At 41.9% G+C, this 16528-nt stretch overlaps 1 protein-coding gene across 2 annotated transcripts in view; it reads left to right on the top strand.

Annotated features, from left to right (window-relative positions):
- The window catches only part of CLK3 (CDC like kinase 3), a 33027-nt gene extending 23967 nt beyond the window's left edge, over positions 1–9060 (top strand). For both annotated transcript variants that reach the window (XM_075857817.1, XM_075857816.1), the window contains 5 exons: positions 4765–4894; positions 6022–6104; positions 6478–6557; positions 6773–6863; positions 8317–9060. In XM_075857817.1, the coding sequence (XP_075713932.1) occupies positions 4765–4894; positions 6022–6104; positions 6478–6557; positions 6773–6863; positions 8317–8499 (567 nt within the window). In that variant the 3' untranslated portion in view covers positions 8500–9060. The remainder of the gene's footprint in view (positions 1–4764; positions 4895–6021; positions 6105–6477; positions 6558–6772; positions 6864–8316) is intronic.
- The last annotated feature ends 7468 nt before the right edge of the window (positions 9061–16528 follow it).

Here is a 16528-nt window from a genome sequence, read left to right as displayed (position 1 = left end):
AGTACGAAAGGAAACTGATTAAAGGAATGCTACTGGACTTGCTTATGGTTTATGGTTACTGCCAGTGTATTATCCTGTATAGACCAGAACAACTATTTCTTTCTTATTAACTGTATGACTGATTAGGGCTGTGTTGACCAGGAGAAGGGTGTCCTTAAAGGTAATGTGTCGCAAATTAAACTTTTTTTTTTAAGTGTCGTTACTTATTTCAATTATATTTTTTACTGTATTTTTTTTTTTTCTTCCACATGGTGGAAAGTATTAAAAATTAAATAATAATTTGACATGTTTTCCTATGTTGGCCACCAGGGGGGGGGCACTTCCCAGAATTGCAGCAAGGTGAATAAGGCAAAGCAACCTGACTCACAGCTGCTGTAAATGTGGGAGGGAATCTCACCCCCCCCCCTCCTACAAGCCAGGAAAAGGTGTCTTCAAATTGCTAAGCAGTGTCCGGCTGCCATTTTGGGTGTGATTCTGCAGCTGGCAGAAGTTATTGGACACACCAAAAGGCTAAGGGTATGTTCACACGCTTACTAAACAAAGGGAAACCAGCTCCTGATTTTCAGCCATTTCTTAATCAAACTAGCGTGTTTTACAGTCGTTTTTGGAGCTGTTTTTCTATAAAGTCAATGAAAAAAGGCTCCAAAAACGTCCCAAGAAGTGATGTGCACTTCATTTTGGCGGGCGTCTTTTTACGTGCCGTTTTTGGAAAACGACCACGTAAAAAACGCCCTGTCGGAACAGAACGCCGTATTTCCCATTGAAACCAATGGGCAGATGCTTGTAGGTGTTCTGCTTCCGATTTTTCAGCTGAAATCATTTGTGTGTGAACAAACCCTTAGAATGATGAAAGTGAAGTGAATGACTTCAGTTGACAGGTTCACACGGCGTGTATGTGTCCCGTTTTTTTTTGCACATTTTACGTGCAAAAAAACGCTTGATTACACTTGATTTTGCGTGTTTGGGGGGATTTGTTTGTGTGTGTGTGCCGCTGATTCTTCAAAACAGCTGATAAGCGGCTATGAAGTATCAGCGGCGCCCATGCACACTCCGCTCTGACACACACGCGCGCACGGGAAAAGTCTTAAAGGGGTCGTCCAGGAAAACATGGCGCCGCACCTGTCCTCCGGCCGTGTGTGGTATTACATCTCTGTCCTATTCACTTACTGCAATACCAGACACAACCTGAGGACAGGTGCGGTGCTGTCTCCAATCTGGACACTCCTTCTGTCCTGATATGACCCGACGGGGGAGGCGGGTGTCAGAGCCACCCACCGCCATCACTGCAAACAGAACCACACAACTACGGCATGAGGGCAGGGCTTGTCCCGAGTGCACTGTCTCTTGTTATGGACCCAGTCTGCATCAGAACCGCTAACCCAGGTCCGATCACATGACGGGGGGGGGGGATCACCAAAAATCCTGTGCACCCTCAGCCCGTCCATCCAGCCCTTTCCTGGTTATATCTACTTCTGGGAAAGCTGGGTGACCACCATTACCCCTCCTACTGGAGTGTGTTTGGGGTTGTGACTAATGAACCTCTCACACTCCAGTAGGAGTGGTAATGGTAGTCACCCAGCTTTACCAGACCCCTGAACGGTAAATCTCTAGTTGTGCTGAGACTGTTTGGGGATGTGACTAATGAACCTCTCAGTCTCAGCACAACTAGAGAGATTTATCGTTCATGGGTCTGGGAAAGCTGGGTACCACACTAACAGCGGGCATATTGTTTGTCACCCAGCTTTCCCAGGACCGTTACATCATGTGTCCTTTATACGGAGTCCTGCACGACTATAGGGGGTCCCGTCGGGGGTCACGAGAGCGGTGGTCTGTGAGAGGGACAGACAGACACACACCTTACCTGCAGTGCAGCTGCTCTTCATGATGGCGCCTGCTATCTCCCTGCAAACAGCTGCTCTGCTGTGTGACTCTGACGTTAATCGACACATACAGAGATGGAAAAAAAAATGGCAGCCCCCATAGAGAAGTAAAAATAAAAAAATTAAAAGTACAACACAAAAACACAAATAAAATTTATTTTAATGACATACTAAAAGCAATATTATATAAAAAAAATTTGCGACACCTTGCCTTTAAAGAACACTAACCCTAGAAATGAATGATAAAAGTAAATGAGATGAACTTGCTCACACTGTCAGTCTGCAGGATCCTTTCCATGTTTCTTATCAATAGTCTAGTAGAATTCCTGCAGAGGACACACTATCATTTCCTGCTGATCTGTACCATTTTTTTCTGGTGAACTGCTGATTGGTGGGGCTTAGCAAAAGGGAGGGGGTTAATGATCTGTGCCCTACTGCAGACCGGGAAATAGGGGGAGGTTCCTGCTGAAGCCAGTTGTATTAAAGCCAGACACCGGATTGTGAGGAGGAGGAAAAATTACCTCCTGGAACACACACAGAAGAATTCTTCATATATTTCTCCGTTTTAATTGCAATATGAGACCAAATAGGATCAGAGGAGAGGAATTGAGAATATATTTATTGTATTGTACACTTTTTTTGTTCTCTTTAACCCCTTAATGACCAGGCCATTTTGCGCGTTAATGACCAAGGATTATTTTTTGTTTTCTCACGGTCGCATTCCAAGAGTCGTAACTTTTTTTTTATTCCGTCGACCTAGCCGTATAAGGGCTTGTTTTTTGCGGTACGAGTTGTATTTTGCAATTGCACCATTTTTGGATGCATATAATATATCGATTTAACTTTTTTATTAACTTTATTTTAGGAGAGAATTGAAAATAAGCCGCTATTCCAGCATTGATTTAAATAATGCATTAGCGTAAATAACATTCCTTTTATTCTATGGGTCGGCACGATTAAGTGGATATCAAATATGTAAAGGTTATGTTTTCCTACGTTTGCACAATAAAAACCTTTTTTAGAAAAAAATTACTTGTTTTTGTATTGCCGCATTCCAAGATCCGTAACAATTTTTTATTTTTCCGTCAATGTGGCCGTATGTGGGCTTGATTTTTGCGGGCCAAGGTGTAGTTTTCATTAGTACTATTTTGTGGTACATAGGATTTATAAATTAATTTTTATTTTTTATGGGGGGAATGGGAGAGAGAATTTTTCACTTTTTTGCATTTTCTTTGACGCCGTTCATCCGGTGGTTCAATTAATGTTATTGTTTGAGACGTTACGATCGCGGGCATAACATGTATGTGTTATTTGTTTTGCCACTTTTACTAAATAAAACCAATTTTTGGGGAAAAAGTGCCTCTGACATGACCTAATAGGCAGTTGCTGAAGGCAGACCTTGGGGGCCTTTGTTAGGCCCCGGCTGCCATGGAAACCCAACGGTTGCCTCGCAATTTCTTTTCGGGGGCGCCGATTGGGTGACAGAGCTTCCTCCCGCTGTCCAACACATTAGATGATTCTGTCGCTATTGACAGCGGCGTCTGAGTCAAACTGACGGAATCGGAGCGCGCTTCGATTGCGGCAGGAGCCAGGCTGTGTAGAACAGCCGTGCTCCTGCCGCTGATCGCCTGGGTACACTGGCAGTACCCGCGCCATCACAGGACGGATATATCTGTCCTTTTGCGGGAACTAGCACCTTCACAGGACGGAAATATCCGTCGTTAAGAGGTTAAGCAAAAGTTTTAGACTGACTTCTGATAGGACTACTAGTTACGGCCTACAAAGCTAGCTCTTATTAAGAAGTTTAAAATAATAGCTGTTTTCCTCGAATAATGGATAGAAGTTGATAAAATGTTTGACATTGCTTGCTTTGTGTTGAATGAAAGAGATGGATTGAAATATAAAATTAGCTACAATGGCGGCCACGCTTAGAAGTTTGAAATAAATTGTGCAAAGTAATGACCTTGGATAAGCAGTGAAGAATTGGACTGCCTGTTGCCCTGTACAGATTTTAAAAAAAAATGGCTTAAAGCAATACTACGTGCAGGGCCGTCTTTATACATCGGTGGGACATGTGCAAAGGTTTTGTGCCTGGTCTGTGGTCTGAATTAATTTGAGCGGGTCTGGGTTTAAGGTAGTCTAGGGGTCTTGTTTGAGGTCTGAATTAGTTTATTTAGGGGGTTTGGTTAAATTTATTAATATGCTTACAAACCAGGCTGTATTTACAGCTCACACTGTCCTAGGCACTAAGACTGCATTTATGTAATTCATATCTACGTTGCTAATTTCCATTCCGTCATAGAAGCAGATTGAAAATGGAGTACTGGACTAAGGATGTGAAGATTGTTGTAAACGCTCATGTTTTTTGTTTTTTTTTCTCAAAAAATAAAAACTTTTAATTAAAAAAGAAAAGAAAATGGAGTACTGATTCCGTCACATGACTGACACCAACCGCACCCAACGGGTTATACAACTTGTAAACATTTTTTAAAAACAGCTGCAAATGTTATAAAACATTGAGAGAATCCGTACTCCCTTTTATTCCCCGATGATCCAGTGCGGATTCTTTGGCGGTCCTCCCAGTTTTTGTTTACAGATGTCTGGCATGTGACCGCTGCAGCCAATCAGAAGTCTCAGCAGTCACCTGTCATATTCCTAGCATCATTCAGCGATGGGAGCCATGAGGGCGTGCAAGACCAGTTATCTGAAATCTTGTGGCATTGGTGTACTAGATCCAAAAAGTTATTTTGTTTTTTTATTTTCTCCTTGTAGTGGGGTTTGTCTAAAAGGCTATAAAATATACAAAAGAGCGAGAGAAATATTTTGAGAAACATTAGAAGCCAGTCTTATGTGTTTTCAAATATCTGTGTCTCTCTAATGACAGAACTGTGAAGAGAATTGTGTAAAGAATTCCAGCATCCGAGTTGTAGATTTTGGCAGTGCTACTTTTGACAATGAATATCATAGCACCATTGTTGCCACGCGCCACTATCGCCCTCCAGAGGTTATTATGGGTGAGTTGATCTTTCACTTATTAATCTAGAACTACTCAAAGGAAGACTTCAAGAAAATAGAAAATTCATTAATTGTATAGATGTCATATTTTCTCAGTGCTCTTCGCAAAATCAGATTTCTTTAACTTTGGCTGCCCCTAGCTTGTTTGATGTGTGCAATGTATAGGAAATTTTGCAGCTAATGCAAAAATGTCATATAACCGTTGCTTTGCAATTTACAGCAATGAAGTATTTAAAGGCTATGTAAACCTTTTTTTGTTTTACTTCAACAATTTGTGATAATAGCTGGATCCTGCATATCCAACACACAGGACCCACTGTCACCAAAGCAGTCAGTCCCACTGACATGACGGATTTGGGTTTCAGCGCAAGATACAGCTTCTATGCATCCAGGTTACATAGAAGCTGTATCTCAAAAAGTAAAACAATTTTTTTTTCATAAAATTCAATTACGAAATTGCACTAAACACTATAATACATTGTTTTAGAAAAAAGTCTTCAAAGGTTTCCATAGCCTTTAAATATGTTTCTATGTATCATTACAGTAAGATATCAGGATAGGGTTTCCAGAGCTTAAAGAACAGAAAAAATGTTTACTATAATTTCTTTATAGACCAATCACATACTTATCCATGTAAATCCTAGTTGGTTACTGAATTAAAGCGTATGTAAATTAGATTGTGTTTTTAGCTATATCCAAAACTTGTCTTTAGCCAACCTTGTAAAGTCACCATAAGGGTATGTTCACACGGCCTATTTTCGGGCCGTAAACACCCGAAAAACTGATGAAAAATCGGAAGCAGAACGCCTCCAAACATTTGCCCATTGATTTCAATGGGAAAACGGTATTCTGTTCTGACAGCTGCGTTTTTTTTACGCGTAAAAAAACAGCCACGAAAAATGTGCAGGTCACTTCTTGGGACCTTTTGGAGCCGTTTTTCATTGACTCGATCGAAAAAAGCTCCAAAAACCGCTGTGAAAATCGCGAGTGGCTTAAAAAATTTCTGAAAATCAGGAGCTGGTTTCCCTTGAAAACGGCTCCGTATTTTGAGACGTTTTCGAGTTTGTGTGTGAACATACCCTTACTGTATCATGAGATGGTTGTATTTTTTTCCCCCTCATCACAGAGCTAGGCTGGGCTCAACCTTGTGACGTATGGAGCTTGGGGTGTATTCTGTTTGAGTATTACACTGGATCCACGCTCTTCCAGGTAAGTCTTTATCTGTCTGGTGTCTTCAATGTATCACTTAAAAAATAATGGACTTACAGGAAAGATACTTTGATTTGTGAGCAATTCTTTCCAAAATAACACACTTGCCTCCAGTATATTCATAGGTGATATGGATATGGTACATTGACCAACTGATGTTTTTCTAAATCCATCTTTTGTAGCATGTGACATAATTAATCAGATCCAATTAGAATTTAGATGAATTCTATGTGCAGATAAAGGTGCTTAAAGAGCCCTTCAAATTGGCTGACCATGATCATCAGTATATGGCATCCAGCGTTGTGACGACCTATTCAGCCATAATCTGCTTTCTGTTTAAATGCCTCATTATCACTGTTTCTCTTTTGAATAGACGCACGATAATCGAGAACACTTAGTAATGATGGAGAGAATCCTTGGACCATTACCTCGCCGCATGGTATACAAAACCAAGTAAGAAGAAAGTACAAATAATGCATATATTATTGCTTCCCATAGCACTAGTTATCATTGGATATATTGCTGTATGTTACACCATGAGAACACCATAAATGAAGTGGAAAAGTAAAAATGTTCCTCTAGTCAAACTAAACAGCGGTATGCTTAAACGTTTATGATCGAAGACTCTCTTTTTTTTTTTTTTTTTTTTTCTTTACTCTCCAATAAAGGAAACAAAAATATTTCCAAAATGGATCATTGATCTGGGACGAAACCACTGCAGATGGTCGATACGTCAATAAAAATTGCCATCCTTTGAGGGTAAGTGGGAGATAGGTGTGGTGTTTTTTGTGTGTATCTCAGGACTGCAAATAGCGATTCCCTAATATAGTGTCATTGGATTGCAGAAGGTTTCATATTCCCTGTGACTTCACAGCTGCTCGTTGTAAGGCTATTTTCAGGCTGTAATATGGGCAAGATCCAGACTCCCCATGTTTCAAATGAACTTAGATCGCCATAGAACCCCTAAGGTGATCTAAGTTTGGTTTACTTAAAAACACTGGGGGTGGGGGGGGGGGTCAATAAACCAGAAAGAAGCAGGTAGTCAAAATAACTGACCATACAGTAGGCATGCTATTGAAGTTTATGAAGGTAGTGGGAGTTGGGGACAAAGGTTTGAAATCAGGAAACCCCTTTAAAGAGGACCTGTCACTAGGTCATATAATGCAAACTATTTTATCTGACCTGAATCCCACTGTCCGTCTGATTCCAGCTGTTTTTCTTTTGTTCCCGAGATATGCCCCCCTCTCCCTTGCGGCGTAAATAACAGGTTACCTTTATACTATGGGTTATTACGATTACGGCGATGCCACATATGTATAGGTTTTTTATGTTTTACTACCTTTGCACAATAACACTTTTTTTTTTTTTTTTTACATTGTTGCATTCCAAGAACCATAACTTTTTTTTTATTTTTATAATTTTTCGTCTATGTAGCCACATGAGGGGTTGTTTTTTTGCAGGGCGAGGTGTCTTTTTCATTGGTACCATTTTGGGGTACATTTTGATTAGCTATTACATATTTTGGGGGATGGGGAAAAAAAACCCCAATTCTGCCATTATTTCTGGTTTTGTTTTTATAAAAAAAAATGTATAGCCTTCGGTGCGATTTAAACGTCTTAAAATTGGGACGTTAAGATTGTGGCAATACCATATACCAGGGTGTTGTGGTTTATTATTATTATAAACACTTTGACAACATAAAACCACTCACAGCCATTAGAGCAGGAGCCAGGTTATCGTGCCGGACTTATTCTGATGCGCCGTAAAAAGGGTCTTGCATCGGACTGTCGTGAAAAGGTGTATTAGTGGTCACTAAGGGGTTAAAGCGGATCTGTCTGCTGTCCTAATAATTTTAATATAAATGAGGGGAAAAGGTGTGATGACATTTGAAATCGATCTAGAGTTAAAGGCGTCCAGGATTAGAAAAACATTCCTCCTTTTGTCCAGAAACGGAATCGCACCTGTTCACAGGTTTTGTGGTATCGTAGCGCAGCCCCATTTACTTCAATGGAGCGGAGCTGCAATACCGGACACAGCCTATTGACAGGTGTGCAAGAAAGCAGCCATGTTTTTCTATTTCTGGACAATCCTCTTAAGGTTTGAGAACAGGATGTAGTAAAATGTCACAGCTGGCATTTGCTATTGAACCAGTCTTTGTTGTCTTCAGAATATTTATCGTTTTTTTTTTTGTTTTTTTTATTCTTTTTGTTAGACATACAAGATTGAAGATTCTCCTGAGCATGCTGAGCTGTTTGATCTGCTCCGACGGATGCTGGAATATAGCCCTACACTGAGGATCACACTGGACGAAGCCCTCAGACACCCTTTCTTCACCAGACTGACACCTGAAGAAAGGAAACTAGGAAGCAGAACATCCAGAGATCTCAGCAGATAAGGAAGATGATGTCTTAGTCATTGGTCACTTCCCATTCCTCAAAGCATTACATTTAATAAATATTCTGCAAAGCTGTTCCACCCCTCAGCCATTTTTCTTCAACGGACGAACACCTGAAGAAACCGGGAAATCGAATCTGGAACTTCCTCAAAGCATTCTTATATTAAACTTTACTAAATGTCCAAAAAATGTCTTTGAAAATAAGGCTTCCAATACAATAGTCATTATCTTAAGTTTTGCAGATGTGCAGACTGTCAGGTTAACCATGAGCCCTCAAATGTAACAACTGCTGAACTGTCCTCTTACTGGCCTTTATAATCCGGGTGTGATAAACTGTAGGGTGAAGACTGTGTGCAGAGCACTCGAGATCGCATGTACAAAAGTCTACTGTATATATGTACATTTGTAAACTCAGGGATATGGGGAACGTGTAAGTCATTTATGGAGTTATTTCACTTTGTATAAAAAGCTCGCTGTTGCATGAGTGACAGGTATTTGGAGCGGTCTTAATATTTTTCTAATTGCACTGCCTGATATAAATAAACTTGGAAGAGATGTCAATATTTTTATTTATTTCAAAAAAGTATAGCGCTAAGGCACTGTTCAAACACACTTTGTTGCAGGCAGAAAATTCAACAAGCCCAAGGAAAAAAGCCGTTCGCTGCATTTTTTCAATCGCTCTCATTGATTTCAATGGGGTTTTTGAAAACGCCTCAAGATAGGGCAAGTCGCTGCTTTTTCACCTCCACGTCCCATCGGGATACTACACTTGGTAGAGTAGGGACTCACTTGATAGAGGTCGCCGTGAAGTGACAAGTGGGCTTATTCAGTTAGATCAAAATGTTTACTAAGAACCTCATGTTCGTACAATTTATTTTGCTGAGCCGTAATAGATCAAGTATAGCAAGTGGATATGCGGTCCAGGTTTTCTTTTCCTCCCTTTGGATACATACAGCATAATGCCCCCATAGCTGCTCTTATACAGTATAATGCTCCATAGTTGCCCCCATACAGTAGGCCCTTTTAGCTGCAACCATACAGTATAATGCCTCTTCACTGCCCCTAGTGCCAGTGCCCACATCTACAGTGCCCATGTAGTGCCACACCCCCTTAAAGATAGTGTCCCCCTCCCCCACCCCTGTAGCCAGCGCTCCCCCACCCTGGTCCTGTAGCCATTGGGATGTCCTCTAGAGGTGGAATCCTCACCCAGAGCATCGGCCACGCTGTGGCTGGGGATTCCACTCGAGCAAGAGCCCCTCACATCACTGTCCATATATGTAGAGTGATGTCAGTGGCTCCTCCTGGAGTGGATTCCCCGGCCAGAGCGTTGCCGACTCTCTGGCAGGGGATTCTGCTCCAGGAGGAGCCCCTGACTTCAGTGTGCATATATGAACAGTGATGTCAAGGGTTTTCCCGGGCTCAGCGCTTATAGTGGTGCTGCCCAGGGCGTCCTCTGTACTAATACTATAGCAGGGAGCTGACTAACCCAATGCTGAAGCAGGGAACCAACTGTATCTGCGTCCTGAACGCAGATACAGTTGACACCGGGAGTCCGGGACATACCACCTGCCATCCGAAATCTGTTACTGACCCGCTGAATTGGGGACGGTTGGAAGGTATACATAAAGAAGAAGCAGCGGTGTTTGAACTAGGGAACAAAACCGGTAGGCTATTAGCATGGCTGGTTAGCTCTGATCCACCCGTGCTTGACCATGGCCTGCGATATACCAATTAAATAAACATTAAACCCTTGACGTATTATCACGTACATGTATGCGATAAGCGTCACAGGGAAGTATGGAGGGCGCTCATGGGCTAATTGTGCTGTTCCTGGCTGTTTAACCCCTCAAATTCTGTGGTCAATTGGGACTGCATTTGAAGCATTGAAAAGAGGGAGGCGGCCCCCTCCGACAGCTCATTGCCGCACCCACACCGCAATCGGGGGGTGCCTGTGTTTGTCAGGGCAGCCCAGGGGCTTAAAGAGGCTCTGTCACCACATTTTGCAACCCCTATCTGCTATTGCATGTGATCGGCGCTGCAATGTAGATTACAGTAACGTTTTTATTTTTAAAAAACGAGCATTTTTGGCCAAGTTATGACCATTTTTGTATTTATGCAAATGAGGCTTGCAAAAGTACAACTGGGCGTGTTAAAAAGTAAAAGTACAACTGGGCGTGTATTATGTGCGTACATCGGGGTGTTTTTACTACTTTTACTAGGTGGGCGTTCTGACGAGAAGTATCATCCACTTCTCTTCAGAACACCCAGCTTCTGGCAGTGCAGACACAGCGTGTTCTCGAGAGATCACGCTGTGACGTCACTCCCAGGTCCTGCATCGTGTCAGACGAGCGAGGACACATCGGCACCAGAGGCTACAGTTGATTCTGCAGCAGCATCGGCGTTAGCAGGTAAGTCGATGTAGCTACTTACCTGCAAACGCTGATGCTGCTGCAGAATCAACTGTAGCCTCTGGTGCCGATGTGGCCGACACGATGCAGGATCTGTGAGTGACGTCACAGCGTGATCTCTCGAGAACACGCTGTGTGTCTGCACTGCCAGAAGCTGGGCGTTCTGAAGAGAAGTGGATGATACTTCTCATCAGAACGCCCAGCTAGTAAAAGTAGTAAAAACGCCCCGATGTACGCACATAATACACGCCAGTTGTACTTTTGCAAGCCTCATTTGCATAAATACAAAAATGGCCATAACTTGGCCAAAAATGCTCGTTTTTTAAAAATAAAACCGTTACTGTCATCTACATTGCTATTGCAGCAGATAGGCGCTGCAGATAGGGGCTGCAAAATCTGGTGACAGAGCCTCTTTAATTAAAGAGGCTCTGTCACCAGATTTTGCAACCCCTATCTGCTATTGCAGCAGATCGGCGCTGCAATGTAGATTACAGTAACGTTTTTATTTTTAAAAAACGAGCATTTTTGGCCAAGTTATGACCATTTTCGTATTTATGCAAATGAGGCTTGCAAAAGTACAACTGGGCGTGTTGAAAAGTAAAAGTACAACTGGGCGTGTATTATGTGCGTACATCGGGGCGTGTTTACTACTATTACTAGCTGGGCGTTGTGTATAGAAGTGTCATCCACTTCTCTTCACAACGCCCAGCTTCTGGCAGTGCAGCACTGTGACGTCACTCACAGGTCCTGCATCGTGTCGGCACCAGAGGCTACAGTTGATTCTGCAGCAGCATCAGCATTTGCAGGTAAGTAGCTACATCGACTTACCTGCAAACGCCGATGCTGCTGCAGAATCATCTGTAGCCTCTGGTGCCGACACGATGCAGGACCTGTGAGTGACGTCACAGTGCTGCACTGCCAGAAGCTGGGCGTTGTGAAGAGAAGTGGATGACACTTCTATACACAACGCCCAGCTAGTAAAAGTAGTAAACACGCCCCGATGTACGCACATAATACACGCCCAGTTGTACTTTTACTTTTCAACACGCCCAGTTGTACTTTTGCAAGCCTCATTTGCATAAATACGAAAATGGTCATAACTTGGCCAAAAATGCTCGTTTTTTAAAAATAAAAACGTTACTGTAATCTACATTGCAGCGCCGATCTGCTGCAATAGCAGATAGGGGTAGCAAAATCTGGTGACAGAGCCTCTTTAAGGCTCCCAGGTCTGCCTCTGTTAAGCCGTGTCTCTGGCACAGCTTAACAGAAGCCTGTACAAATGACAATATTGCATTAGTTAGATCGCTGGTACAATATACTGCAATACTATCGCTGGTTGAAGTCCTCTAGGGGGATTAATAAAATGTGTAAAAAAAAAAAAAGTTGTTTATTAGTAGTGGAGAAAAAAATATATATAAATGAAAAAAAAACAACCTTTTCCCATCTAAAGTAATGTAACAAAATTGGTATCGCTGCATCCATAAAAATCTGAACTATGACAATATACCATTTAACTTGAACGGTGAACGCAGTCAAAAAACAAAAAATGTAAACTGCGAAAATCGTTGCTTTGTTTTTTTAAGTGATCAAAAAACGGTACCAATAATAAAAAAACCCTCATCACTCAATCCACAGGAAAATAAGAGCTCTCAATGTGATGAAACGAAACTATTTTCTTTAACAAAGTTTTTTTTTTTTTTAAAGTAATACATTTTGTATCACCGTAATCTTATTGAGACGCAGAATAAAGTTAAGTTATCGTTTTTAACCGCACGGTGAAAACCGTAAAAACGAAAAACAATGTAGGAATCAGTTTTTTCCAATTTCAGCCTGCAAAGAGTTTTTTTTGCAGCCTCCCAGTACATTATATGGTGCCATTAGACACTACACCTCCTTCAAACAATAAGCCCTCACACCGCTCTTGCTGGAAAAATAAAGTTATGGCTCTTGGAACGTGGGGAGTAAAAAACAAAAACCTGAAAAATGGCTCGGTCTTTGAGGGGTTAACAATGTTTTTAGGAATTTCTATTGTAATTTGTACAGTCCCAAGTACACGGCCTCGGAACAATTAATTTACTCTTCCTCTCTGCCCTACCCTTATGTAAATTGTTGGTTGACCAAGCCTCATGCTTACACAGCCATATTACCAATGAGGAGATTGCAGATGCCATTCATTATCTGCCAGCTAGAAAATCTCTGGGTTGAGAGGCTTATGGGGTAAATGGTAAAAGAAAAATTTTGAACAGGGGGCCCCACATTTACAGGTACTCTGACACAGCTTTTAAACAGGGTTCTCTCCCCCAATCCATGCGAGAGGCCCTTATTGATGTTGTACTGAAACCAGAGAGGTATCCCCTGATGCCAGATTCTTACTGCCCTATCTCCCTTCTGAATTTGGACATTAATATCTTGGCTATGATACTTGCAGTGAAGCTGAATAAAATCATCCTTTTTTTTTTTTTAGTGCACCCTGACCAGACTGGATTTATGCTGGGGAAGGCAACAGACAATGTTTAACATCTGTATCTGAACATGGCTGCTGCCTGTAGGGAGCCTTCCCCTGGTTTCGTGCTATCTTTGAAAACGTGCAAGACTTTTGACTCCATTGAAAGGTTGTATTTGTGAGAGCTCTTATCCGATTTATATTTTGACCCTTATTTTGGAAAGTGGGCCCGACTCCTTTATGACTCTCCCAAAGCTTGGATATGATCTAATCTTGATATCTACTTCCCTCCCAGTTTCCAATAGGGAGGGGTACAAGACAGTGCTGCCCCCTCTCCACTTCTCTTTGCTCTGGTGATAGAGTCCTTGGTGCTGGCGAATGGCCAATTGAATCATATATAAGGTCTACGCAGCGGTTCCCTAATTGAAAAGGTGTCTCTGAATGCAGACGAGACGTTGGGATACCTGGCTTCTCGTCTTACGTTAATAAAGGAATTTGGTTCCTTCTTTGGATTAAAGGTGAATTGATCCAAATTAGCCCCGTTATCCCCATCCAATAACTATTAACCTGACTCCACTTTACCGGTGGCGCTCTCGGTAGCTACACAATTAAAATACTTCGTACTGGTGTCCAGGCGCATTAATGACTTTTCTCTTAATTTGTAACCTTTGTCAGCAACCACAGAGACCAAATTCAAATCGAGACAACACATGTCGTGAACACTTATGGGACGTATAAATATATTTAAAATGATTTACCTACCAAAATCTTGCTTTCTAAGGGTTTCTTTAGACTCTTACATGGGATGCGTCGCTCCTTTTACTGGCAGGGGAAGATGCCAAGATTAAGTCTGGCTACTTTGCAGGCACCCAAACACCATGATGGCCTGGCAGCACCAAACATGTACTTGTGTTTCCTTGCCTCTCAATTAGTGTACGCCCATTGCAGGATGGATGTTGACTTTAGTAATGCAGCCACTTCTCTAGCGGAAGCCCGCGAGGGTTTGTATGAGAACGTAACATATCTACTGTATCGCCAGCCTCAGTTTTCTTGGACTCTGTTCCCTCTTAGAACGTAGTCCATGGCTGGTTAGTGGCAACTAAATTGTTAGATGCAGTGGATATCTGTCCCCAGGGCCCCCCCTGTGTTCTAGCCCTCATCTGCCACACCTATAGTCTCTTCCCTGTGCAGCATTCTGCTTGCAGTGGGGGTTCTCAGAGATCCAATCATAAAGTGATGGCCTATCCTAGCAATATGCCACCACTTTATAAGATTGGATGAACTCATTAAAGTGTAGCTACATGTTCGACAGACTTCTGACATGTCATAGTGACATGTCAGAAGTTTGGATTGGTGGGGGTCCAAGCATGGAGACCCCCACCAATCGCTAGAATGAAGCACCTGAAGCGCTCGTGTGAGCGCTCAGCCGCTTCGTGTCTGTTCGTCTTTTTCCGGAAAGCCGATGTATCGGAATACGGGCTCATAGACTTTCTATTGAGTCCATACACGATACATTTATTTCCAGAAAAAGCCGAACACACACGAGGCAGCTGAGCGCTCACACAAGCGCTTCAGCTGCTTCGTTCTAGCGATTGGTGGGGGTCACCGTGCTCAGACCCCCACCAATCCAAACTTCTAACACGTCACTATGACATGTCAGAAGTTTGTCGAACGTTTAGCTACATTTTAAGTTAAAAGGGTTTAGATAGTCCATTTTCAAATGCCCTATGCATTCTGAGTTAATAGAAGAGGTCCCTCATTCAGAGCAATTACAAAAAGCAACTTGTGATCAGCATATTTTTGAAGACCCTTCTAACTAAATGGACAACCACTTTCCATAAAGGAAATAAAATTAAAAAAAAAGTAATTTTACATTTAATATGAGGGAACAGCACCTGCACCAGATACCTCTGGAGCTGGCTTGTAATGATGAATCCTGGCCCATGGGACCTCAGTCAAGCCAGTACTGCATCACTCCTCAGAATACCGGGACCACCCACATGACTCTTAACAGGTAATTTACAAACAGCGCACACTACTTTATTACTTAACTTTATACTGCAAATGGCAGTTTAGACAGGGCATCTTTAGAAACCCGTTACCACCAGGTACAACGTCAAGGTGGCAATTTAGTGACAGGAAATGTAGTAACAGGCTTCCTTTAAATTTTAGGGGAAAGGGGCGCAGAACTGAATATTTGCCCTGGGTGAAGAAAAGCCTAGCTACACCCCTGTGGCTACCAGGTTCCTGCAATTTGATTGGCTCGTCTCAATATAGTGTGCCCTCAACCGACCCTGAATCACACGAGAGAACTGCTGGTTTTCATTATTTTTTATATACAACCTCTCCATCACTTGTGAATGTTGGTGAATATCTAGGGAAGCCCATGTCTCATGCTTGTGATGCAGAAAGCAGATTGTGGGTGCACCATAGAAACATCAAGCTGACCAAAAAAAAAGCCTCTAGTCTAAGGCAATATTGCATCACATTGGACACAACCTAAACCCCCTACTTTGAACTTGGAATTATATAGATACATTCTCTCTTGGTGAAAGTGCTTTCGATCCAGGATAAAAAAAAACAACCTAATGATACTATTAGATTAGATAGGGGGATAAACAGGACAGGCAAAGGTATATCCAAATTTGAGCCCATATGGGGAGAAGAAAAGACACTCCCAATCTACCTACTCAGGCCTTACTAGATAACCGCATGAACAAAATGCCATTTCTTCTAAATAGAGTTGATTAAATTGGTTTGCTGCACATCATTCAAACACTAGCATTTAGGTCAATGATCGGCCCACTAAATATGGCTAACTCGTGGCCTCTATAAGGTTATTTTTCATATATACTTGGCATAGTGTAAATACTGGCTCTAGGTATGTATATAATATATGGTTTCTGACAATAATGGTAAGTGTTATATATGATATTATAGTATAAACATACATCTGGCAGTCTCTCAAGGGGTGGGGTAGATTTGTTTCTGTATGGGATAGTCGGATCTGTGTTTTCTATGTATTTATAATGTATGTTTTCTTCTTCAATAAAAAGAATTTGATTAAAAAAGAAGAATCATCGAGTTGTTTCTATAGTTGAACGGAGCAGATTGAATGTGAGGTATCCAATAGAAAATATATTGCCACCCAAAAAATAAAAACAAACCACACCATACA

Source organism: Rhinoderma darwinii, chromosome 3 (genome assembly GCF_050947455.1).
Source record: "Rhinoderma darwinii isolate aRhiDar2 chromosome 3, aRhiDar2.hap1, whole genome shotgun sequence".
Classification (NCBI taxonomy): Eukaryota; Metazoa; Chordata; class Amphibia; order Anura; family Rhinodermatidae; genus Rhinoderma; species Rhinoderma darwinii.
This window is presented reverse-complemented; position numbering and strand designations above follow the sequence as displayed.